This window comes from Dipodomys ordii, unplaced genomic scaffold, assembly GCF_000151885.1.
Source record: "Dipodomys ordii isolate 6190 unplaced genomic scaffold, Dord_2.0 Scaffold58, whole genome shotgun sequence".
Lineage (NCBI taxonomy): Eukaryota > Metazoa > Chordata > Mammalia > Rodentia > Heteromyidae > Dipodomys > Dipodomys ordii.
Window position 1 is genome coordinate 3,304,359 of NW_012267274.1, and position 26,012 is coordinate 3,330,370.

General features: G+C 54.9%; 2 protein-coding genes across 2 annotated transcripts in view; one reads left to right on the plus strand and one right to left on the minus strand.

Annotated features, from left to right (window-relative positions):
* Positions 1-6,122, plus strand: part of Mki67 (marker of proliferation Ki-67) — a 96,539-nt gene extending 90,417 nt beyond the window's left edge. The window contains exons 18-20 of the mRNA XM_013021881.1: positions 37-2,441; positions 2,910-3,344; positions 5,813-6,122. Of these exons, the coding sequence (XP_012877335.1) occupies positions 37-2,441; positions 2,910-3,344; positions 5,813-5,878 (2,906 nt within the window). The 3' untranslated portion in view covers positions 5,879-6,122. The remainder of the gene's footprint in view (positions 1-36; positions 2,442-2,909; positions 3,345-5,812) is intronic.
* A 3,896-nt stretch (positions 6,123-10,018) lies between these two features.
* The window catches only part of Ptpre (protein tyrosine phosphatase, receptor type, E), a 32,416-nt gene continuing 16,422 nt past the window's right edge, over positions 10,019-26,012 (minus strand). Inside the window, exons 7-18 of the mRNA XM_013021882.1 lie at positions 25,045-25,142; positions 22,644-22,763; positions 20,652-20,815; positions 19,942-20,077; positions 19,380-19,529; positions 19,046-19,139; positions 16,306-16,382; positions 15,134-15,268; positions 14,822-14,947; positions 13,869-14,035; positions 12,277-12,412; positions 10,019-10,507 (exon numbers count right to left, since the gene is read on the minus strand). Of these exons, the coding sequence (XP_012877336.1) occupies positions 10,433-10,507; positions 12,277-12,412; positions 13,869-14,035; positions 14,822-14,947; positions 15,134-15,268; positions 16,306-16,382; positions 19,046-19,139; positions 19,380-19,529; positions 19,942-20,077; positions 20,652-20,815; positions 22,644-22,763; positions 25,045-25,142 (1,478 nt within the window). The 3' untranslated portion in view covers positions 10,019-10,432. The remainder of the gene's footprint in view (positions 10,508-12,276; positions 12,413-13,868; positions 14,036-14,821; positions 14,948-15,133; positions 15,269-16,305; positions 16,383-19,045; positions 19,140-19,379; positions 19,530-19,941; positions 20,078-20,651; positions 20,816-22,643; positions 22,764-25,044; positions 25,143-26,012) is intronic.

Consider the following 26,012-nt stretch of genomic DNA (forward strand, 5'->3'; position numbering starts at 1 on the left):
ACCTGCCTGGCCTCCAGGAGCTCTTCCAGACTCCAGACCGCAGCAAGGACTCAAAGACTGTTAACAGGACCACAGAAGTGTCCGGCAGAGCTCCAGAGCCAGTGAGAACTCCCGCAGGTGTAAGGAGACAGCCCAGGCCAAGTCGGGGGAACGATGTGGAAGAAGAGCCAAGAAAGCAGAGGCCTCGGTCTCCATCAGAGGCAGCTAAGAGCAGCCCCGAGGTAACACAAAGCAAGGCCGCTTTAGGGGAATCCACAGTGCAGACACCACACACAGTTGCTAATAGACGGGACCGCCGGAAGCAGCCAAGAGCTCCTAAGGAAAGGAGCCAGCCCCTGGAGGACCTGTCTGGCTTGCAGGAGCTCTTCCGGACCCCAGGCCACCCCAAGGACTCGATACCTATGGAAATCACAGGATTGCCCGGCACTTCTCCACAGTCAGAACCAGGGAGACCGTCTAGACCGAGTCTGGGAACGCTGAGGGTGAAAGAAGAACTTCCGGCCCCCCAGGAGATGACAGAGGTGTTGGAGGAGACCACACACACACACAGAGTGCCAGATGGTGAGGTCACAGTCCCCAAAGCCGGGGAGGTATCTGCACGTCCAGCCCGTGACCCAGTAAGAAGAGCTGGCAGCAGGCTGCGGCGAATGACACCCAAAGAGAAAGCCCAGCCCCTGGAGGACCTTTCCGGACTGCAGGAGCTCTTCCAGACGCCCGGCCACCCTGAGGACCCGGTGCCCCGCGCAGCACCACAGCCACCACCCACCAACACCCCAGCAACCGCCAAGAGACGGGCCAGGGCAAGTCTGGGGAAAGCCCCCATGGATGGGGAGTCCTTGGGGTTCTCAAAGCTCCCACACAAGTCAGGGGAGCCCACACGCACACCCCAAGTGCCCGGAGGTGAAGATGGGGCCAGGGTGGTTAAACCTCGTGCAAAACGGAAACTGGATCCCGCGGATAGTGTAACTGGCAGCAAAAGCAAGAGGCTTCGCGGGGTGCCTGAGAAGGCCCCGTCCCCAGACGACCAGGCCGGCTTGCAGGAGCTCCTCGAAACCAAGGACACAAACACACCCCGCCAGCCTCCACAGCCCGAGCCACAGGACACCTCTGTCCCCCTGAAAAGAGCGACCAGGACCCGACGGGGCACGGTGGACATGCAGGAGGAGCTCCCAGCGGCAAAGACACTGACCCACGCGTCCAGGCAAGCCACGCGCACCCGGAAAGTCCTAGAAGGCAAAGTTACTGACATTCAGGTTTCAAAGGAATCTACAAAGCAGGTCCCAGACCCAGCAAAAAGCATCACTGGTACCAGGAAGCTGCGGGGGGCTCGTAAGGAAAGCACCCAGCCCCTAGACAGCCTGGCTGCCTCCAACGAGACAATCCAACCCCCAGCGCACACGGAAAACTCTGGAAGTGATGCGAGCGCCGGCAGAATCCCCCCCCAGTCTCCACAGCCAGAGCCCGACACGAACACAGCCTCGAGGAGACCACTCAGGACGAGACGTGGGAACGCTGTGGTGAGCAAGGAGACCTCCGGACCAGCACGGGAGACCAGGAAGACAGCCGGGAAGCCCATGCTTAGTGGTGAGGGCGTCACTATGTTGGAGGAACCTTTGCAGCCAGAACTTGCCCCCGCAGCAAGAGTAGCTCGCCCCAAGAGGCTGCGGGGGGCAGCTGCAGAGAAGGCCCCGCCTCTCGACCCGGCCAGCCTCCCAGAGGCTCTCCAGGCACCGGCTCACACGGAGGATCCAGCAGACGATGAGAAGTCCACAAACACGCCCCACCAGCCTCCACAGCCCGAGCCGCAGGACACCTCTGTCCCCTCGAAGAGAGCGACCAGGTCACAACGGGGCACGGTGGACACAAAGGAGGAGCTCCCGGCGGCTAAGACGCTGACCCGAGCGTCGAGGCAAACCACACGCACCCGGAAAGTGCTAGAAGGCGATGTTACAGATAGCCAGGCTTCAAAGGAATCTGCAAAGCAGGCCCTCGACCCAGCAAATAATGTCACTGGTACCAGGAGGCTGCGGGGGGCTCGTAAGGAAAGCACCCAGCCCCTAGGTGGCCCAGCTTCCCCCAAAGAGACAGTCCAACCCCCAGCGCACACAGAAGAGCTGACAAATAGTGCGGTCACCCCCAAACCTCTGAAGACCTCCAGAAGAGTCCTCAGGGCCCCAAAAGAGAAGCCTGTGACATCCCTGATCCCCAAACAGGAACCTGGAGAAGATGGGCCCGGTGTGCAGAGCTCTGTGACAACGACGCCCGCTTCTTCAGAGGAGAAGCCAGCCATCCGTCAGAGGCCCAGGCCACCCCGGCCTTTAAAGATGCTGAAGTGTCTGAGAGTTCTCGCTCCCAAAATTCACCTGGGGGAAGAACAGAGCTGCAACAGCACGGAGACAGAAGACGGGGAACCCCGAGAGGCGCCTGCTGCTGCCAATCAGGTGAGAGCCCTGAGCACTCCCGGTGCTGGCGCGAGGCCCATTGGGAGGAGCTCTGTGTCTTACATGGGTTTACCAGGGCAATGTCCAGCTCCCACCTTGAGCGGTGAAATGCCTGGGCTGGGAGGTTCCTGCACACCCGAACCCCCATGAGTGCAGAGTCCTGGGCCGGCCGGCAGCAGATGCTGAGGGGCCACCCACGTACTGGGGCCTTCTCAGTACTGACACCTAAATGTTAGAGCTGCTGTATGGCCTGCTAGACATTGAGATTGGGATTCTAATACATCAGTACAGGTGGCCCTTTCTCTGTAGGAGGAAGGCTTTGAATCTCTTAGAAAAGAAATACAAATTTGCAGTCCTCTTTTACTCCTGTGGTGTTTGCTTTTGAGTATGTGAAGTTGGAGGTTTGGCTGGTAGAATCTGGAGGTGTGCTGTCATCTTTTGTAACTACATGGGTGTGTTCCCCCTCAGAGAATGTCTCTGCGCACCAGACACCCACAAAACCCACGTGCAGGACAGCAGAGCTCCGAAGGGCTTGGGTCTGCAGAGAAGGTTACAGAAAAGAGAAACGCGAAGAAACCTGAGAAGACCTCCCAAGACACAGAGCCACAGAGCCAAGAGAATGGAGGCCAGCAACCTGCCACGCGGGGCCGCGTCAGAGGAGGCCGCGGGGGCCTGCGGTCTGGAGGGCAGAGCAAGGCCTCCGCGCCCCTCCCCGCCGAGGACAAGGTGAAGGAGAGCCAGGAGAGCTCCAGCAGGGGTCAGAACGAGAGCGGGGCAAGGCCAGATGTGAGGGGTTTGAGAGCTAAGAGGACTGCAATCCAGCCCGCAGGAAGCACTTTGGACAGTGAACCCAAGCCCAGAGTAACTCGAGGGGCCAAGCGAGGTGCAGAAAATCCAAAGAAGGTAAGGAATGGACTGTGTCTCAGAAAAGACAGAAAGGTCTCATATTGCAAAGGGGTGTATGACCGCACGGTCAGCCAGCATACAGCTGGACGGCAGGAGCACTGACCAGAGCCGTGTCTCTATCCTTACCTGAACTAGTCTGTTGCGCCTGCTGTGGGACTTCCTCTTCAGATGGGGAGTTCAGATGACTGAAGACTCCACCCATCCTGGAAGAACTAGGAACTCACTCGGTCCTCTCTTCTTGACAGCTTTTCACGCAGCTCCCTAGACTGTAGGTGACATTGTCTCAGGTTCAGCCTCGCCTACTAATGCATAGGTAGCCAGGGCTGGGACCCTGCCCGAGCCAAAGAGGGCTTGGTAAATGGTGCTCAATAGGAGGTGCATGTCTCACCCTGCCCTCCTCGGCCAGACGGTATCAAAGTTAATGGACTATAAGTGTGGCTGCAAGTAGCTCATAAATTAATAATTTGCATAAGCTGTAAAGTGTAATGAAAATGGATTTGTTTCCTTCTGGGGGACTGATTGATTTAGCTGGCTTAATAGGAAGTTTAGCCAGGCATCATTGGCTCATGACTGTAATCCTAACTACTCAGGAGGGCGAGATTTGAGGAGTGTTGTTCAGAATCAGCCCAGGCAGGAAAGTAACCCCCAATGGAAACAAAACAACAGTCACCAAAAAGCTGAGTAGCAGCCGTTCATGCCAGTACTCCTAGCTATTCGGGAGGCTGAGATCTGAGGATCGTAGTTGGCAGTAAAGCCCATGAGACTTACTTACCTCCAAAGAGGCAGAAGTAGAAGCTGTGGCTGGAGTGGGAGAGCGCTAGCCTTTGAGCACAAAGGAGCTCAGGGACAGTGCCCAGCCCCGAGTTCAAAGCCCTAGGACTGGCACCAAAACAAAGCAAAAAAGGCCAAAATTGTTTGGCAAATGGTACCTCATTGGAGTGACGTTGAAGGATGAAAAGAACAGTATTCCTTCCTTTCACTTGGCACAGCAGCAAGGCCTCAACGTGAGTGTGGCAATGCCCTGTCGGGTCCTGGGGCCTCTCCCCATCACCCCTGCGCCCACACTGACACGTGTCTCTCCAGAGCTGTGTCCTTAGTGGACTGGCCATCCTATATTTCTGCTCTCTCCCTACAAACTACACCTGCTCAGTTTGCAACTTATCTTTCCCGAGGCCCCCCTTCCACTTCCGGGAGCAGGTGGGAGCCAGTGAGCCGTGGCCCAGTGAGAGAGTTGCCTAGGGTATCTTGACATGGATGAGAAAAGCAAATACAATCTCATCGGTGGTTTGTGACATGAGATTTGTTCTCTGCAAACTAAAGTGGGGCGACAGGTCTGCCTCCAGGCTCTCCATCCCAGCCAGGGTCCCAGAGTGAGTCTCAGCTGTGTCTCCTGCCTTCTCCCATCCCGCCGTGGATTCAGCTTCTGCCCTCCGACAACTGTGCCATCTAGCATTTCACCCGGTCAGCATTTTCCGCAATTTTTCCATTCAAACAGCCTTGGCTTTTTGAGTACCTGCTGCATTTCCCAGCCTCGTCCTTTCTGTACTATCCATGGTCATAAAGCTGCTTCTAAAGTAGGCCCAGCGTCTTCCCTGGTGGCACCTGGTTGGTGATGAGCAGTTCCGCGTCCAGTGGGGCCCAGATTCCAAGGCCCAGGCTCTCCCTCTGGAAAGGCAAGGCCTTTGGGCCAGCATCTGGACACTCATTTCTAGCTGAATGGGGGCCTGGCCTCTGTGTGTCTTCCCAGCGCTCAGGGTGAGATGTGTTCTCCTAAGCCCTCCTATAATAGGGCTCTGGTCACAGAGTTCAGTGGGTGTCCTGTCTATGGGGAGTTCGCTGTGGGAGACTCAGAAGTTTCAGTGCAAATCCTATTCCCTTTTTCTGAAGAACCAACCTCCCTCCCTCCTTCCCTTCCTGGTCCTGGGGCTTGAACTCAGGGCCTGGGGCTGTCCCTGGGCTTCTTTTGCTCCAGGGTAGTACTCTACCACTTGAGCCACAGCACCACTTCCACCTTTTTCTGAGTAGCTTATTGGAGCTAAGAGTCTTCATGGACTTTTCTTCCCTGGGCTGGCTTCAAACTGAGATCCTCAGATCTCAGTCTCCTGAGTTGCTAGCATTATAAGTGTGAGCCACCAGCACAGCGTGAATAGCATTTCCTATTAGTGCAAATGTTTACATTGATAAAGAAATTGAGTTTCCTATTACATATAGTATACATTAAACAATACATGAGATATTTTGGTATGAAAAGATAAGGAAATTTTTGCTTTACAACACTGAAAATTATAAAAAGGTTAGGAAAAATATTTCAGGGTGGTGGCTATATCTTAAAATTAATTTCTAACCTAAAAATTATCTCGAGTGAAGGCACCGTGTAACACCTGTAAGGATTGGGGTTTTACACAGCAGAGTTGATCGTAAGAAGTTAGGTTAAGTCTTCTAATACTGTTTTTCTTCCCAAACAGGCAGACGACACCGTGAGCTCCAAGAGAGTGAGAAGCAGGCGTCCGCGTGACGGTGAAGATGTGTAGCAGACGTTGAGGATACAGTGAAGAGTGGGATTAGTGCTCAGGTCTTCCACCGTCATTGTAAGAGTGAATTCTGTAAATAATAGTATTGGGGAGGGGGAGAGGGGAGGGAGCAAATTTAAGAATCTCCTGGGTTTGACCCGTTTTCAAAAGCTCCCTGTCATAAAAGAGACTATGGAGGGACCTCATTAATGAAAGGGTAAAATTTGGGGGTGGGTGGATCCAACATGGCCCTTCGTGTTCTAGAATAAAGACCTGCAGGTCATTGCCTCTTGTGTTCAGTCTGCCTTGGCCTTGCACACAGGAAGCCCTGTCTTCAGACCAATGGATGTAACTACATGTTTCAGCCAACTTGGTAAGAGGTTGTCCTTGAAGTTGGTGCAGAACGGGGTAGGGAGGGGCTTTTGGGAGGTGTAGCCGGGTGGGTGACAGGTGAGCTGCTGGAGAACGGGGTTGTGTTCACAGAAGAGTCCCGTCCACACCGGAAGCCCTCGAGTCACACCCTGTGACGAGAGGGACGTCCCTGAGCACAGTAATGGGTGGAATTAGAGCCTCGCATGCTGTGGAGCGGAGCTGAGCCACGCACACATCTCACCTTGGTAACTCTCGCTTCAGGCACACTCTTGAGGTGGTTTTAATCCTAGAGGTTGTGGTGGTGTTAGAAACACGCATTTAAGAGCAACATTTGTGTTGCTCAGTAACAGAAACCTCCATTTCGGCTGGCAGTGGCTGGGTGCCATCAGCAAGGACTTGGGGGAAGGCCTTGCCTCCCTCTGCTTGTCTCTCAGTGGCTGAAGATGCCACACAAACCCTCTTTGGAGCTCTCCCCACATGGTGCCACCCCTCACCTGCCCGGCTGCCTGGAGCTCTGTTTGAGTCCATCAGATGGACGTCCGAGGCAGCTCTCACAGATGCCTGCAGCCTTCCACGCTGGCGGGGCCGGGCAGGGCTGCCTCGAGTGTCCAGTTCTCCCAGGGGAGGGGCCTCAACCATGCTCGGGGCAGAATGAGGCACTGCTAGTCTGTGGGGCCTACGGAGACCCACAGGCCCGGGATGAGAAGCAGTAATGGACAAGCCACAAGCCAGCATCACTTCCTAGAAGATGAGGCTATGTTAAGAGAAGGAAATAGGGGTAAAACTCACCGTTAAACACAGCAAGGCTCACTCAACTTACTAAATAGACACAACAAATAGGAATCCTAAGGTTCCACACTGGGCTCAGTGCCTCTGGAAGGCCAGTGGGTGAAGTGGAGGGGGAAGGGACACGGGGATTGAGGTTTGGGGTCATCAGAGGCATAAAAGGTGCGCATCAAGAGAGGAATACAGGTCTGGATCGGGAAGAAAAGCACCGGAGGACCTCACGATCCCACCTCGCCGTGGGCCGCCACACCTGCTGCCATCTTCCTCCACATTGGTTGTGCACACAGAGTCCTGCTCCAGCTAGAGGAGCACTTGCCTCCTGCGGGAGTGGCACCGCAGACCCCCTGGCCGCTGGGCTGCTCTGGGTCGCAGTACCCACTCACTCCTAGGCTCTGTATTTGCACCAGGTGGGAACTTGGGGTGAGGGGGTATGCATTCATGCACGTACACATGCATGTATGCATGCTGGTACTAAGGCCTGAACACAAGACCTGGCTTTGGTCTCTTAGCTTTTTCCACTCACTCACTCAAGGCTAGCGCTCTACCACTAGGGAGCCACAGCTCCACTTCCAGCTGTCTGCTGCTTATCAGAGGTAAGAGACAGACTTTCCTACCTTTCTTTTGATGATCCCCAGATCTCAGCCTCCTGAATAGCTAGGGTTACAGGTGTGAGCCACCAGTACCTGTCTGGGAGCTAAGTTTTGAAAGTCCTGCAGTGATTTTTCTACATAAAGCAGGTATGTCTTTGGTGCTGGAGTTGGAATCCAGAGGGGCCTCACGCATGCTAGACGGGTGCTCTGCCATGAGCCTACCTCCCCCACCCCCAGTCCTGTAGTGCAGGTCTGGCTGAAAAGACTGAAAGACACAGGCTGGTAGTCAAAGTGAAGGTTTATTCTTACATCTGAATGTTTTAGATCTTGCGATTTGCATATGCAAAGTATAAAGCAACATTCACTGTCATAATCAGAGCAAGATCAAATTATAAATGGAATAAAGAAAAACATGAGAGTGGGGACCATAAGACAGATAAAGACTGCACATAAACACAGCTTAGTTAAACAAAAATATATCAGTAAACATGTTTTGTTTTAAAAATGGGCATGTCTCCAAATGCTAAAACACAGGGATCAGGCTCATTTAAAAAAGTTTTTAAAAACACATAAAAATACCTTTGAAAACCCAGGTGTGCATTCTTGCCTCTAGCACATGGAGAGAGTAACGTAAGTCACACAGTGACCAGGGAACTGTCCCAATCAGCAAGCTCAGCTTCTGATCGCTATTTAGCATTGAATCACAACTGCATGCAACAGAGACAGACTGGAGAAAGGAATGGCTGCCTTATGCCCCACTTTCTCTGACAAGGGGAGGGATGAACGTGCCCGGGGCACAGCAGATGCCCGGCACACATCTGTCTATGAACCGCTGTGCACTCAGCTGCTCTTCAGCCCAGGAGGCTATCTGTTGGCCTTGGCAGAGGCTGCGCAGTCAGGGCTGCAGAGGGGCCCTGTGTCCATGGGGGAGCGGCGGCAGCGTGTCTCTGGGAGGGGATGAATTTAAGGACAGGCAGAGCCCAGCAGTGGGCACCTGGGACTGTCATGATGGCAGGGAAAAAGAAAAGACACAAAGGGGGCACTTTCCTGAGGACGGCTCGGAAAAAGTTCTCTAAATGCACTTCTTGATACAAGAGATGCAAAGTAGAACTTTAACGGGCTTCAAGGATTTTTGACTACCAGCGCTGAAATTTGGACTTCAGCATCCCAAATAAATGACCAGTCCTCTCAACCCGAGTGGGCTTCAAGTGCTGGGTGGAAGCTAGCGGCCCCCTCTTCCTCGTCAGTCCAAGAGAAAGGCTCTAGGCTGGGGAGGTTAGCACAGACATAGATGGGATCAGATGGTGGCTGGGGAGAAGCACCTTGCACTTTGCTCCAGAAATACCCACTCAACGTCCAGAGGGGAGATGGATCTGGCAGAGGCAAGCCCAGGCCATGGCCAGCAGTCCTGGCCCAACCACCAAGGGTGCTTTTGTCTGTGACAGCTCTTCCCCTTGGAAAGGCTGGGAGCCAGCGGGGCAGCAGAGAAGTTGGGTGACTTGTGCGTCTGGAGGGCAGCACTTGACCCTGGGTTGCACCCACATACACTATCAGCCATCAGGGGTGCAGAGAAAAACAGGCCGGAGAGATGAGCTCTCAGGGAAAATGTCAAATAAGGCTTTTGCATTTGTGTATCTTAAAATGGAAAAAAAAATACCCAGAACTACACATGTTCAATACCTTTAGTAAGTTAGATGGTCTTTCACATTGTGCTCATCTGCTAGATATTTAATGCCCACAGAAAGACAAATGCTATTGAATGAAACATTCCTACATTCACCCTTTCTTTCTTCCATTTTTCTTTCCTTCCTTCCTTCCTCCCTCCTCTCCCTCTGGTCAAAGCCAGCTCTGACAACAGCATCGTTACTTCCCCATGTCAAATGTCTCAGGATTGCCATCCAAAACTAAGATGGATCCTTCACCATGAAGGATTCCTCTTTATTAATCACTGAAAAGTGAGATCTTTCCAAACTGTACAAATCTAGAGTTTTCAGATTTATTTTCTTAAAGTCCTCTTAGCTTTATTGTAAGAAAACTAAGTAAATATCAAAATGCGTCTCTGAAAATTTACATTAAGATTCGCTGGTTCTGGCCATCCTATCCGAATGTGTGCTGGCTGGCTGGGTCGGCATGCTCAGACTCTTCCCCTGAAGATCTGCATGGAAGTGGTTTCAGCAGGCCTCGCGCAAGGCCAGCCCAGGCAGCTGGGCCCAACGCAAGGAACACAGGGAAGTCTGCCTGAATCCCCCAGACGGCTGGCTGGCAGGTGGTACTGCCCCAGGCCACGTGGTGGGGAAGACCTGCCTCGGCCTTCTCTGTCTCTTCCCTTTCACCTGGGCAGTCTGTGATCTTTACAACTGATAATACGGTTGAAACCTAGAATTTTATAAAAGCTCCTGCTTGCATTGCTTTCTGTTGTCGTTCAGTTATAAACTCAGGGATTGAAAGTAAATTCTGACCCCATTTCCAAGTCCTCGATCTTCTTTTTTTTTTTTTTTTTTAAACAAGGGACATGGTTTGGTGTGTCGCATGAGCACAAGTTGTCATCTTAGGGAAGATGACATCTACACATCACAGGTCAGGCTTGCGTAAGGAATTAAGACGTTGGCTGATAGTAGCAGAAATGTGTCTTGTGGGGCCTTAATACATTATTCCAATTTTTAAAAAGTATTTTATGATTTAATAACTACAGCAGATGACCTTTAAAACATAAAAATATATACAAAGAAATTAGGAAGAATATTAATGTCCACTATGAAATAAATTAACATGACTTTTACAAAATATACTGACCATTAAATTAAAAAATATTTTAAGGCAGGAATCTTCATTTGAAATTAGCATAGTCAGAAAATATATCAATAAAATCTTGTACCACTTTATAGCAGAATTCATACTGTTCCTGAAAAAAAAACAAGATTATATTAAAATGGATGCTTTAAAAAATTGATTAGCTCAGACAGAAGCCACAGTAAAACGAAGCGAGTTAAGTCCGCAATTATTAAAGTACTATTTGCCCTCACACACAAAGCTATAAATCTTAGTATTTAGGCATTTGAAAATTTCTTAGAGATAAGCAATGTTTCATTTGAAATTAGTATATTTTAGGAGTAGATCTAGTTTTCATACTTAAACCTGAAAACAATTATCTATCTATAGATATATCTATCTGATAGGGAAGAGAGACAGAGACAGAGTTTGAACTCAGGGTCTGGGTACTGTCCCTGAGTTTTTGTGCTCAAGGCTAGTGCTCTACCACAGCTCTACTTCCAGCTTTTTTTGGGGGGGGGGGGTTCTGGTCGTGGGGCCTGAACTCTGGGCCTGGGCGCTGTCCCTCAGCTCTTCAGCTTAAGGCTAGCGCTCTACCACTTGAGCCACAGCGCCACTTCTGGCTTCTTTTTGCTTATGAGGAATCGAACCCAGGGCCTCATGCATGCAAGGCAAGCGCTCTACCACTGAGCCACCTTCCCAGCCCCCAGCTTTTTTGATAGTTAACTGGAGTAAGTCTCATGGACTTTCCTGCCTGGGCTGGCTTTGAACCATGGCCTTCAGATCTCATTCTCCTGAGAAGCTAGGATTACAGGTACCCAGCAAAACAACTATTTTTGAAATGGAAAATAAAAACTTGCATATTATCACTGTCAGATAAAGTTCATACATCAATACATATTAAATAAAATGAAAACAGATAATCTTTAAGCCTAAATTTACCCTGCCAAAGGGACATTTCTGTCAGTGTGACCAGCACCCCATAGTAGAAATGTCCAGGCTCTGCACAAAGCTTTATACCCACACTGGAGGCCCACCCCGGAAAACAGAGGCCACTTGAATGGTGCTAGGGGCAGCTCAAGCAGCTGAATGTAGGTAAACACTCCCACTGAGTCTGGGCAGCCGGAGTAGAACCTGGTACCAGCCTGACCTAGTGGCAAGCTGCTTGGGCCACCCTGGGTGGGGCAGGAGGCTGTGGGGTAAGTAATGAGTTCTAGCAGCTTCTAAAGCTGCAGTGCTGGTTTAGTGTGCACCCGTACTTTCTGTGAGGAGGCTTCCAAAATCTGGCATCGGGCATCCACATAAGGAAGGAATACAGTGCAGCTGTGTGCCGGGCGGTTCCATGGAACCACCCCATCACCCTAAAGGAAAACCAGACCAAGCGCAATAGTGTGGAGTTGATACTGTAAGAAAGCTGACGGCTCACGCCTGTAATCCCTGCTCCTCTGGAGGCTGAGATCTGAGGACTCTGGCTTGATGTCAGCCTGGATAGGAAACTCTGAAATTCCATGGTCAATCTCTTACTACAGTAATAGCCTTGAGTGAAAAAAGCTAAGGGACAGCGCCCAGGCCCTGAGTTCAAGTTCCAGTTCCAGCATCCAAACAAAAATAAGAAAACAGCAGAACCAACATTTTAAGCTTCAAGACTGCTTAAGCGTGTTTCTAAATACAATGAAGATTCATGCACAGATCTTTCTCTTGGGACTTGCCCTGAGACTGCACCCCACCCCATCAGCCACGGAGGAAGGAAGGGCTCGGTACAGCCCTGTGGAGTCTCGGTGAGGAGTTCTGTCTGGTTTTCTGTCCCACCTCCCACTTAGGCTGGAATTCTGGTAGTGGAACAGACACACCTATGAGCCAGGCCTGCCCTCCACTAGGAAGGCTTGCATCGTTCATCCTTACCAGGGTTTGCACCATGTGTGGTCTCTGCAGCCGTAAGCTCTTCACAGCCTGAAATACATCCAACAGTCCCTCTGCTTTCACTCGCTCCAAAATGTTGCTGAGGGCTATGAACGTGCCTGTGCGCCCGGCTCCCGCGCTGTGGACACAGAGGACGCACTTAGTGGCAACCACGGTGGCGCCTAGCCTACCCTGAGGGTCAGAACCAAAGCAGCTGCAGTCACTAGACCTCTACCAATCACGTGCATGCGACAAGACCCAGCAGACACATCCCAAAGCGTTTGCCTAGTGAGAGTTCCCTGATATGTTCTGAAATGGGTCAGAACCAGCTGGGGGCTTGTAAGCACCATCCCCAAGTGGGGATTCCTGGAGCAGCAGCCTGGCACCACCTGGAGGCTCCTTAGAAGTGTGAGCCCTCAGCAAACCCAGCTTCTTGGGAGGCATAAATAGGATCGTGGATCAGGCTTGCCCAGACAAAAAGTGTGTGTTTTTAATGTGAAAACAAGTAAAGAAAAAAGGGCCAGAGGTGTGACTCAAGTGTAGAGCACCTGCCCAATAATTGTGAACCCAAACTTCAGGATCGTGATGAACAAACAAACAAAAGTGACCACTCCTGGGTCAGGTCCCCAGAGGAAGGACATGACACTGGCCCAGACACAGTGCCAGGTGCTGTCTTCAGCATCTGGTCACCTGCAGAGGGCGATTAAAGACAGGACCGCGGGCACTGACTGCCGCCAACTGTCGGGTGGACTTCCAGCGTGGCGATGGAGGTGGGGCTGGCCTTGCTAAGCTCCCAGGGTCCCGGGTGAGAGGCGGGCTGCCCTCCAGCCTCCCACCTGCTGCTGTGACGTGTCTCGGTGTGGGACCCCTGTGCCACATACGAGCTGAACTCATAGCCTACGCCCCACGGGGTAGAGGGCTCGGTTCTAGTTCATTCTAAATGGAAAGACATCCAGGACTGAAAAGCCCTGGTGTGTGCTCCACCTACTGGCCAGGCTGGGGAGTGCATGCAAGTGCTCTTCCCCTCTGGGAAGTCCGGAACCTTCTTAATTAAGCCCCTGAGTAGCAGGTGGGGACTATAGACAGTCACTAAAGGTGGGAGCCCCAGGTGCAGGAACAGAGACAACCTCACAGCTTTGGTACTAAATCAGTTCCACCTAAGAATGAAATACCCCATTACTACTTGGAAGAGGGTGGGGGCGTGGCCGTGTGGGGTGGGATGGATGGGAGGAGGCCAGGGGCAGGCGGGGCTTCAGATGTGGCTAGATAACCCTTCTTTATGGTGCCATGGCCATCCTCCCTGGGTGCTGTCTCTAGGGGTTCCCTAGAGTGCCCTTTGCCCTCTCGCCTGACCTTTGCCCTGGGTGGGGGCATGCATGCCTTAAGCCTGCGGGCAGGAGGGCGTTGGTCCCTTCTGCTTGAGTTGGCATTGACACGGCCCCGTCCTGACTCCTCGCAGGTGCTTTCTGCGGGTGATGGGTTGACACGCACGCACTGGGTGAAGTTGTGTGCGGACACAGAGCACATAGAAAAGGCGGCATGTGCCCCGCCCTGCCCTGCCATGAGGGGGCGCCCTGGCTGGGGGGGGCACTCGCCTGCAGTGCACCGTGATGGGGTGGTTGCCCGTCTGCTGCTGCTGCTTCTGCACGGCCGCGATGAGGTCGATCATGCCTTTGCCCTCCGCGGGGATTCCAATCTCGGGCCAGCCGTGGAAGTGGAACTGGCGCACCACGCGGACCTGCTCTTCCTGGCAGGACAGGGGCTGTGGGAGAGAGACGGGGGTCACGGCGCTGCCGGGCTCCAGGCCCCTCCCGCAGCCCAGCCAGGTCTGGGAGGCCCCCCCGGCCCCTGTGGCCTCCATCCAGGTGGTCTGAGGTGGCCTGGCTAGCAGATGCTGGGCTTGCCTCTGACATGGGGTGGGGGAGGGGACAGGGGGGCAGGAGAGTGGCCTGGGGGCCCTGAGGGCCTCTCCCCCTCAGCGGTTCACAGGATCCCTGGCACCCTGCACCCTGAGAGGCCAGGACCTGCCTCCCCAGGAGAGGCTGGGGTCTGGAGGCTCAGGTAGTTTGCAACTTGCCTTGAAGCGGCAAGCAGATTTCTTGGACTAACCATGGTGTGCTCAGAACCAAGTCCCACTGGTGCCATGTGGCCCCACTGACCGGGAGGTCACAGGCTCTGCAGGGTGAACGGAGCCCAGGACCCCAGTGGGGGGGGGTGGGAAGGGGAGGGTCCAGGAAAGCTTAGAGGAGACCCCAAGAAGCCCCAACGGCTCCACAAGTGTGGCCCCCACTTCCTCCTGCTAAGGTGTTATCTCTGGGGAATGACCTCTCCCCATCCTCACTCGGCCAGCAAGGAGGCAAGTGACCAGGGAAGTCTAGCTTTACAGGAGATGTGTGACTGGACAACTGCTGGTTGTCCATCGGGGACCCCGGAGAGGTGGGGGAGCGAGGCCGGTGACGGGAACGGGGCCCGCTGGGTCACCGTGATGAGCAGAGCCCTGGGCCCGTGCCTCGTGTGCCTGCCAGAGTCTACAGCCCTGGCCGGTTACCTGACAGAAGGTGACCAGGAAGTCCCGCACGCTGATGGCTTCCGACAGGGTGTCGCTCTTGATTTCAATGGTTATTTCTCCGTGAGTAACCGAGCCCTCGGAAGGCCAGTACTGATAGCACTTATCCTGGGGGCGGCGGGTAGGGAAATGAAATTTAAAGCCTTGGTAGTCATTTGCGGCTTGCAGAATTGTTCTCACACCATTGAATACATTTCATGTAGTCAGGAAAATAGCACGAATATTCACAGGGCGGCCCATCAGTTCAGAGAACAGTCTAGAAACAGTACACAGTACAGAGCAGCGGGGGCTCACCTGCTCACGCTCCTGTACCTCGGTCAGCATCACGATCGTGTGGCACTTCCACTCCCACACCATCCTCCAGAAGTCCTCCACCGTGTGCGCCAGCGGACCCTGCGTGGCGATGAAGTAGTCCTTCTGCCGGTAGCCCTGCAGCAGGGACAGAGTCCGTGTCAGTGACTCCCGGGCACCACCGCCTGCCACGGGCTCTGTCTGGGGCAGCCCGAGGTGGGCAGCTCTCGTCTCCCCTGACTGACCAGAAGCACACGTGTGCACACGCCTCCCCTCCCCCACGTACCCGAGAGGCAGGCAGGCCGCCCCTCCTCTGAGCAGCCCACCTGGGCCTTGAGCCCCTGAGATCATTTCATATATATATACACACACACATACATAAATATATATACATATACACACACATATACATATTTGCTGGTTCTGGGGCTTGAACACTGGGCCTGGGTGCTGTCCCTGAGCTTTTGTGCTCAAGGCTAGTACTCTACCACTTGAGCCACAGATCCACTCCTGGCCTTTTGAGGTTGGTTCATTGGAGATAAGAGTCTTAAGGACTTTCTTGCCCGGCCGGCGATCCTCAGATCTCAGCCTCCCAAATGGCTAGGATAACAGGCATGAGCCCTGCTGCTCGGCCTGAGATCATTTCTGAGTGGCTACCAGGAACTCGCCGCCCCCCCTTCCCCCGAGGACCCTGAACAGGGCCCTGTGACTCCAGGCTTGAATATGGAGCCGACAGAGTGGCTTCATACCCCAACGGCTCTGCCACAGCCCACCGACCCCTGGGGCAGTCGGTCCAGCTGCCAGCGGAGCTGCTAGCAGGCCCTTGGTGGTAAGGCTCCCTCACGCCTGATTTTCTGATTGCATGGTGGGTGTAGCACAGAGCAGCCGTGGGCCCAGGCACACATCACATAGCTCAGGTTTCACCCAGAAGAAAGCCCACAGAACGTGACGTATGTGCAAGAAGCGCGGTGTGCAGGAGGCGCAGAAGGGAAACCTAACCAGCGACACAGGGCACATCTGTTCCTACGCTTCCCTTCCCACAAAACACCCAGGGCTGAGGAAGCGTCTTTGGAGATGGGCCAGTGCTTTCTCGGGAAGATGAGTTAGCCAAGAGTGGGAAGACGGACAGGAATCACCCTGGGCCACGCAGGTCACCCTGGACGCACAGCACATACGTCGATGAAGGATGCGTTGATGTAGTCCGTGTATTCCTGGCCTCTCTTCATGGACAGGATCACCCGATTAAAGTCATCTGCAAAGAACCATTCCTCAGGGTCAGCAGAGGTGGAACCCTCTGGCTGCACTCTGACCCGCGGCCTGTCGCCTGCCAAAATACAAACTGCCCAGCAAACGCAGGGAAGTTTCCATGATCAGTTAAGTTACTAAAGCGGAGCTGCAAATAGAAACACTTCCTTTTTTGGTAGGAAAGCTCTTAAAATAATCCAGTAACTGTTTTGATTTTCATAAAAAACACTGCATTTAAGGAATGAGAGGAGTTGAGATCTGAGGATCTAGGCTTGAAGCCAACCTGGGCAGACAAATCTGTGAGACTCCAGTTAACCAGAAAAAAGCCAGAAGTAGAGGAATGGCTCAAGTGGTAGAGTGCCAGCCTTGGGTGAAAAAGCTAAGTGAAACAGTGAAGCTTTTAAGTTCAAGCCACATTTGTGTGCGTGTGCAGGCATGCACGCACACACACAAACACACACACACACACACAAACACACACTGGAATGAAAGGAATGATACCCAGGCAGTGCCCTGGGGCCACAGCAGGAAAACACCTCCCCCCCCCCCCCCGGCACAGAGAGTCAAGGGTCTCAGGGTGGGAGGTGCTCAGCCCTCCAGACCCGAGCGTTCCCCTCAGTACAGCGACCCTGGTCAGAGCAGCCTGTTCACAGCCATTCAGCAGCCGTGTGTGCTGGCTGAGCAACAGGCCACAGAACACATCACAGGTGACAATGACACACGTGGATATATAGACACACTTTGTGTCTGATACAGATGACACACTGTGGTGTAGACACACTGTGTAGATGACACACTGCGTGTGGTGTAGACACACTGTGTGGTGTAGATGACACACTGTGGTACAGACACACTGTGTGTGTGTGGTATAGACCACACTGTGTGTGGTGTAGATGATACACTTCGTGTGGTGTAGATGACACACTGCGTGTGGTATAGATGACACACTGCGTGTGGTGTAGATGACACTGTGTGTGGTATAGATGACACACTGCGTGTGGTGTAGATGACACACTGTGTGTGGTGTAGATGACACATTGCGTGTGGTGTAGATGACACTGTGTGTGGTATAGATGACACACTGCCTGTGGTGTAGATGACACACTGCCTGTGGTGTAGATGACACACTGTGTGTGGTGTAGATGACACATTGCGTGGTGTAGATGACACACTGCCTGTGGTGTAGATGACACACTGTGTGTGGTGTAGATGACACATTGCGTGTGGTGTAGATGACACTGTGTGTGGTATAGATGACACACTGCCTGTGGTTAGATGACACACTGCCTGTGGTGTAGATGACACACTGTGTGTGGTGTAGATGACACATTGCGTGTGTAGATGACACACTGCATGTGGTGTAGATGACACTGTGTATGGTGTAGATGACACACTGCGTGTGGTGTAGATGACACACTGTGTGTGGTGTAGATGACACTGTGTGTGGTGTAGATGACACACTGCGTGTGGTGTAGATGACACACTGCGTGTGGCGTTAGAAGACACACTGTGTGTGGTGTAGATGACACACTGCGTGTGGCATAGAAGACACACTGTGTGTGGTATAGATGACACACTGCATGTGGTGTAGATGACACACTGCGTGTGGCATAGATGACACTGTGTGGTATAGATGACACACTGCGTGTGGTGTAGATGACACACTGTGTGTGGCGTAGAAGACACACTGTGTGTGGTGTAGATGACACTGCATGTGGCATAGAAGACACACTGTGTGTGGTGTAGATGACACACTGCGTGTGGCATAGATGACACTGTGTGTGGTATAGATGACACACTGCGTGTGGTGTAGATGACACACTGCGTGTGGTGTAGATGACACTGTGTGTGGTGTAGATGACACACTGCCTGTGGTATAGATGACATACTGCATGTGGTGTAGATGACACACTGTGTGTGGTGTGGATGACACACTGCGTGTGGTGTAGATGACACACTGCGTGTGGTGTAGATGACACACTGCGTGTGGTGTAGATGACACACTGCATGTGGTATAGATGACACACTGTGCGTGTGGTGTAGATGATACACACACTGTGTATGGTGTAAATGACACACTGCCTGTGGTATAGACACACTGCGTGGGGTGTAGATGACACACTGCGTGTGGTGTAGACACACTGTGTGTCACGTAGCTGTGTCCTATATGATGCATGCCAGGCAGTGTCCACATGCTTCTGCAGCTCACTTCTGCCAGCTTTCTGGGCTGGGTCTTACTGGGTCTTACAGACAGTTCCCTCGACCCCATCTTGGGCTCATGGTTTGACTCCACAAAGCAAAACCCTGCCTGAGTTCACTTCCTGTCTGGCCTAGCTCCTAGCTGGCCGCATGACTTTGGCCATGTTGCTCTCCACCCATGCTTGGGGGAGCACTGAGAGGGGACAGAGGTGCCGGGCCAGGCCTGGGGCAATTCTCTCAGCTTCTCAGGGCCTCAGAGCCACACCCTAGGCTTCAGCCTGACCCAGCAGGCTGTGCACCCCCCAGGGGCCTGGAGCCTGGACCACACAGCTGACCAAACACCCATACGCCTAGGGCAGGCCCGTGGCACTGTCCACCTGTCCTTGCTATGGGTTTGCAGCAGTGATCAAAGGTCTCAGCCTCCACCCCCACCATCGCAACGGCCCAGCCTACACCACGGGGCCGCCTTACAGGGGATGATCTGGATGACTCGAGCCTTCTTCATGTTGGCGGGCAAGTTCCCTGTCCTCATGTTCTCCTTCATGATCCGGACGTTCGTCAGCTTCTAAGACAAGAACACAAGGGCGCAGGTGAGCCTGCAGCCTCCGCTGCTCCTGGGCACAGGTGTGACAGGAAGTACCTGCCGCCTCCAGAAGCCACCTGTGCGATGGGACAGGGACCGCGTCTGTGTGCACCTGCGCCCGCCTGAGTGCCGCAGGGACGGCTCAGACAGGAGGCTTCGGACACTGCGCTCACCCCTGGCCCTGGGCTGCCTGCCCAGCATGCCCAGGGGGCCTGTGCTCACCCTGAATTCCTCCTCCAGCCCGACCTTGTCGAAGTGGGCGGTGGTGCTGTGCAGCGTCTGCAGGTGGTGCTCCAGCGAGGACACGTCTAGCTCCGTGTCGCCGTAGAGGTAGTACTCCAGCAAGGCCTGGTAGATGAACGTGTACTGCACCTGCGGGGCGGCAGGCCGGAACCTCGACTCTGCCCTGGGCCAGGCCCCCAGGTGGGTGGGAGGGGGGAAGGTGTTCTCCGCTTTGGCCGGTGGAAGGTAAGTCAGAGCAAGGGTTGGATTCAAGGCCATATAAACCAGCCTCCAGGACCCTGTAGCAGCTGCTATTTATGGGCTTGCCAGGCACCATCCCGGAGAAAACACCCCCACGGCCTTGAGGATATGAAGGACAATGGCCAGAGGGCCCATGAGGGCAGAGGGAGGAAGAGGCGGACTAGGAGGGACCCCAGGCCTCCACCAGGCAGGCTCTTTCCCCCCCCGGGATACCCACCCATGAACACCAGGGCTGCAGGGAGGGGAGGAAGATGCCTGGGCCGTGCTAGGCCGAGACCCCGGTGGAAGGGGCAGCACTCACATCCGTCTGTACCATCTGAGGCCGCTGGTTGCGGATGCGAGACACAAACTCAAAGACGTCCACCTTCTGTTCCAAGTGGATCATGTCCATCATCGCGTCGATCACGATGAAGGTGCCCGTCCGGCCCACGCCCGCACTTTGGAAAGAGAAGGTGCCACTTTGTGAGTCACATTCCCCTCATGTAAATGACAACTCTGGAGAGACCCCCCCCCTCCACCCTCCCCACCCCCTGTCAGGACCGAGGATGCTGCCTACACCAATGTGACCTGGTACCTCTGGTCAACTTGGGTGAACAGGAACAACCCTGTGTGGGCCACCAGAGGGCGCTGCAGGCCAAGTAACTGATCCCACCCCACTGGGCTTTGTAGGCAGGTAGATTCCTCCAGCTCCCAACTCTGTCCCCTTGTCACTAATGTAACAGTGTCCTGGAAAGAGTGTGTGTGTGTGGGGGGGGCTGGGACACACAGAGAACCCCAGGGACTCTGAGGGCCAGGCGGGTGGACCTGCCCAGAGCGGCTCTCCTTTCAAGCAGCTTTAGACCTGGGCTCCCCTCAGATGCCCATGAGGAGGGGGCTCTGGGCCTGGGCCTCTGCCAGCTCTCTTCCCACAGGGCGCTGAGCAGCAGGTGGGGAGCTGTGTGTGTGCTGGGGTCCCTCGGTCCACCTCGACACTGCTCCCCTGCCCTTCAGCGCGGTCCCCCCCCCCCGTACCTGCAGTGCACCACGATGGGGCCGGCGTGGGAGGGGTTGAGGGTCCTCACTTTCTTCAGGAACTTCAGCATCCCGATGGGGGTGAAAGGCACTCCGAAGTCCGGCCAGCTGGTGAAGTGCAGCTGGGAGACCAGCCGAGGGGCTTTGCAGCCCTCGGCCAGCTGCTGCGGGAGACACCCCGGAAATGTCAGGGGCGGAGCCGCCTTCTGCTGCCCCCCCATCCCTAAAAGGCTCGGGGCTGCGGTGCCGGCCGGGCTGAGCACCACCAGCATGCGGCGGACGCAGCTATGCAGCGCCTGCCGCAGCGAATCACACTCAGGCCGGTGAGGAAGGGCTGCCCTCTGCAACCCAGACCCCCCACTCCTGCGCTCCGATAACAGCCAACAGCAGCTCCCTTCGTGCGGGACAGACAGCGGGTCAGCCCGAGCGCTGGAGACCCTCGGAGCCTCCCTCCGCTTCTGGGCCCCGCCACCCATGCACTTCCTGAGAGCTGCCCCAGCCCACCCTCGGAAGCTCGTGGAGAGTCTCTGTAGGAGCGTGTTTGGGTGTGGTGGGCACATCTGTAATACCAGTACATGGGAGGCTGAGGCTGGTAGACTGTGAGGGCCCGGCCAGCCCAGGCTACAGCACAGGAGCTGAATGAAAACCAAAAAAGGAAGGAAAGGCAGGGTGCTGGGGGCTCACGCCCGTCATCCTAGCTACTCATGAGGCTGAGAGCTGAGGATCACAGTTCAAGGCCAGCCCAGACAGGGACATCTGTGAGACTCTTATCTCCAATAAACCACCAGAAAACCAGAAGTGATGCTGTGGCTCAAGTGGTAGAGCGCTCACCTTGAGCTGAAGACCTGAGGGACAGCGCCCAGGACCTGAGTTCAAGCCCCACGATTGACCAAAAGAAAAAAAGAAAGAAGAAGGGAAGGAAAGAAGCAATGAGAGAGAGAAGGAAGGAAAGGGAGGGAGGAAATGTGCCAGTGTGTGTGTGTGTGTGTGTGTGTGTGTGTATGTGTGTGTGTGTGTGTGTGTGGCTATGAACATGTGTTGCCTGTATATCAAGAAGATAAACCAGTGCAGGATAATAATTCCTCCTGACTTGTGCAGTGCCAGGCAGAGATCACACCCCGGACTCGCCAGTGCTGGCAAGAGCTGCCCGTGGAGCCCGCCCAGCCCGGCTTCCCCTCCTGCTGTGGCTGCTGGCAGCCTGGGCTCATTTCCTGTAGCATAATCCCTCCAACCCTCCGCCTTTCATTCCTGACAAATGACCTGCTTTCCCCTTGGCTTCAAAATGTCTCACACTCATATTCCATCCCGTGTTTATGGGCATTTGTACTGGAGGCTCCCTTCACTCTCTTTGGGGGGAGGAAACCAACATGAAAACACAAAACACAACAAAACAAGGGGGTTTTCAACATAATCTTGAAACTTAAAAAACAATCTGCATCAGTGGCTCATGCCTACGATCTTGGCTACGCAGGAGGCTTAGATCTGAGGACCCAGGCTCCAGCCAGCTCCAATTAACCAGCAAAAGGCCAGAAGTGGAGCTGTGGCTCAAGTTGGAGAGCACCATTCTTGAGCAAAAAAGCCAAATGAGATCATGAGGCCCTGAGTTCAAGCCCAAGTACTGGCAAAAGCCACACACACACACACACACACACACACACACACACACACACGCACACACAGGTGTACACATGTACACATGCACACACAGGTGCACACATGCCTCCCAGGTCCAGCACGGTGAATGACACCGTGCTACTGGAGGGGCTTGGTCCAGAGCCAGCTTCCTCTGAGGGACCCTCTACAGCCCCCACACTCCTGTTCGGGGGTTCCCAGCCCAGTCCAGCTGGGCCCCAAGCTCCGCTTCCCGCCACGGTGTCTCAGTGGGAGCTGTGGACATGCAGTCCAGCCCGCCAGGACGGCCCGGCTTGGACGGCTCCGGACTGGGCCTCCGCAGAGAACGAGGCTCCGTGAGGAGCACCCGGGGCGGCTCACCGGCTGAACGCAGAACTTGCGGACGGTGTAGTCCACGAGCACCAGGCAGTCTTCCACACACACGCGGATGTTGCCGTAGGTCCAGCAGCCCTGGTCCGGCCAGTACTGGTAGCACTTTTCCTGCAGGGGACAAGTTATGGACACAGAAAGATGGGTGAGTCTCCACTCCTCCTCCCCTTAGAAACACAGAAAGGGGGACACCACGCACTGCTGCAGCCCGGGGCGCCCCACAGCCCAGTTCCACATCCCTAGCTCACTCTCTGCGGACGCCCATGTCCTGCTTAGTGGGTGTGCCCCGCCAGGCTGAGCATGCTTATTTTGGAGCTGGGGTACCTCACCCCAAATGACCCTCAGGCTGGAGCAGGGATCACCCCACACCCTCCAGATATTTACCCTGGAATCCACCCTTGCGCCCACCGGCCCGGCAGCACACGCGCATTGGAGCCAGGCTGCTCAGGGGAGAGGCAGGGTGGCACTAAGGAGTCCGCTGCCTGCTGACCAGGGCAAGGCCAGCAGGAAAACATGCACAGTGGCAGCCGTTACAGACAGATCGTTTACTTAGTTATTTACTTAGTTACTTTTTCAGTCATGAGACTTGAACTCAGGGCCTAGGCGCTGTCCCTGAGTTTTTTCATGCAAGGCTAGCACTCTATCGCTTTGAGCCACAGTACCACTTCCGGCTTTCTGGTGGTTCATTGGAGATAAAAGTCTCATGGATTTTCCTGCCCAGGCTGGCTTGGAGCCATGATCCTCAGATCTCAGCCTCCTGAGTCGCTGGGATGACAGGCGTGAGACACTGGTGCCCGGCTGGAATTCTCTCTTTGATTCCTCTGGAATCAAAGCCGAGTGCCAGGGCCTTGGTTTTCAGGTGGCTTTGGTAGCTAACTAGCAGCTGGCGATCCACTAGCCTGGACCCCATAAGTGCCGGGGGGCCCACTGGGGAGGGAATGCTCTCCCCCCCTCCGTGGAGAAGTCTCTGGAGTGCCCCCCCACCTCTCCCAGTTAATCCCAGAAATCGGAAATGGCACAGCCAGGCCTCCGGGATTAACAGTCAAAAGCAGAAGGGCCTGCCAGGATGACCAGAGAGGCCGCCTCCTGCAGCCAGAAGAACCCGGCCTGCCGTGAGCCTTGGGGCGGGGGGGGGAGCTCGGAGTTCGGGGCGCCCGCACCCCGGCCTCCCTCAGGTCACGCGATGCCAGCTGCGTTTCACAATGAGCTGCCAGGGATGTGGGCGCTGCAGAGCACACGGGAGAGGCCGCCCCCGAGAAAGAGGAAGTCGCTTGAGAAATGATTTCGTCGGAAAGGGTGGACACCAAGAGCACGGACAGGCAGCCCTGAGTCACGGGGGGAGACACGCAGTGGGGTGTGGGGGTGGGGGGCTGGGAGGACGTGGAGGCGATGCCGGGCCGCACGTGACCACGAGGCGGGCCTGGCGCTGGCCTCACTGCGGTCTCAAGCTTGCAGACGCCCTCTGGGGACGCCCGGAGCACAGCTTTCCTACAAGGGCGGGGACAAGGTGGCATGGGCCTCCATCCCTCTTTCCATTGGTGACCAAGGAATGAAGGCAGGGATGGCACGGGGAGGCGATCTGGCCCCGAGAAACCCAAACTGCACGCCCACCTTGCTGGGGACCAGGAGGTAGAATTTGCACCCGGAGCCCTGCCTTGCTGCCGTGGGGCCCGCGTGTCCGTGGGCAAGGTGCTGCCAGCCAGGGCAGGGGCTGGGCAGGCAGCTACTTCCTATCAAGTGGGGGCTTTCATGCTGGAACATGCTAGAAGCACACTTTCCTAACTGGAAGCCTGCCGTGGGCTCCCAATTTGCCTTTCATTCGAAGACCCAGCTCCTTGTTTATGGCGGCTCTGCCAGGACCGCCCCCTGCCAGTCGCAGCCGGATCCGTCCCGGCCCCCAGCCCCCAGCTCGGCAGAGGCCGCGGCAGTGCGAGGCATGGAAGCATCCTGAGGGCTCTCGGTCGGTCACTGCCATTTGGTGAGCGTGTACACGTGATCCTCCTGTGTGTCTAGTTGCTCAGGTGCATTCTGTGAGCAGTACGTGTGGACGGTACGTGTGAAGTCATGGCTCACACTGTGATCCTAGCCACTCGGGAGGCTGAGATCTGTGGACCATGCTGAGTGTGATGTCGGGTTCATGTGTCACTGGGCCCACTCCAATCTGTGCCCCACGCAGTGTAAACCCCTACCCCGAAGTCGCTGCGAGCGGCGGGCCAGCTTCGCTTCCTCAGAGCTCCAGATCGGGAGCCGAGGATCCAGGAACACAGAAAACAGACCAACTTCCAGGCACAGTGCTGCAGGGCATGGGGGCAGAGCACCGGAAGGGCTGGGACAGGGGACAGGGCTAGCCCCCAGGGTGGACTTCCAGGCAGGGTGGGGGCCGACCGCTCACCTCCTTCCTCTCCTTCAGGTTGGTCAACATGACGATGGTGGCTGACTTCTGCTCCCACACCATCCTCCAGAAGTCATTCACCGTCTCCTGCTTAGGTCCTGCAGGCAGACAAGAGGGCCAGGGTCATGGACTCAGGGAGTGGAGTCAGAGCCTCGGCCCAGCACCCAGCCTGGGTGGCCGTTTACCTTCCCTGAGGCTCTGGGTGGGTGTTCTGGTTTGGAGCCCAGCTCTGCACGGTTCACGTGTGAATGAAGAGCTCCATGAGTGATGGGGGGGGCATGTGGGATCGGTTGTGTGTGTGTGTGTGTGTGTGTGTGTGAGAGAGAGAGAGTGATGATTCACTCTCGGTGTCTACAGCCCTATCCTTATCAAACTCTGAATCTCTCAGCTTAGAGCTGTCCAATAGGATGGGAGCTGATATTCCCGGGAGAAACCTGAAGACAAGAGTACCATCAAAGAAAGTCCTGGCCCCTGGTTCATTTCCTGCCTGGATGAATACAGACACAGCTCCTGGAACAGCAGCAGTCATTTTGTGACCCTGTTGGGAAGGGTCACGGGACAGGCTGTCCCAGTGTTGGGCTGCCTTCCCCTGGATGTCGGTCCGGGTCAGCCGATGGTGGGCTGGGCTGAAGCACCCTGACACCCGCCCATCTGTGCATGCACATGGACGGTAGCTCCTCGTTATTTCCCAGGAAATCTGGATTTGTGAGCTGCTGGCTACTGTGGCGGGCACTGGATGGGGGAACTCACTTATAGACTTGGGGTCTCAGAGAAGGAAGGGAAGGTCTCAGAGAAGGGGGAGCTCTGAGTTTGGCCACATTGCTCCCCAGCTGTGCATAGCACTGGCTCCTGTTCGCAAGGGCCGGGAGGCTGGAGCTAGGTGAGGGGTCCGAGTGCCAGGTTAAGGATGTTTTCACAGCTGAAGCATCTGGACAATGACCTTGGTCTAAAAAGCTACTCATTCCCTC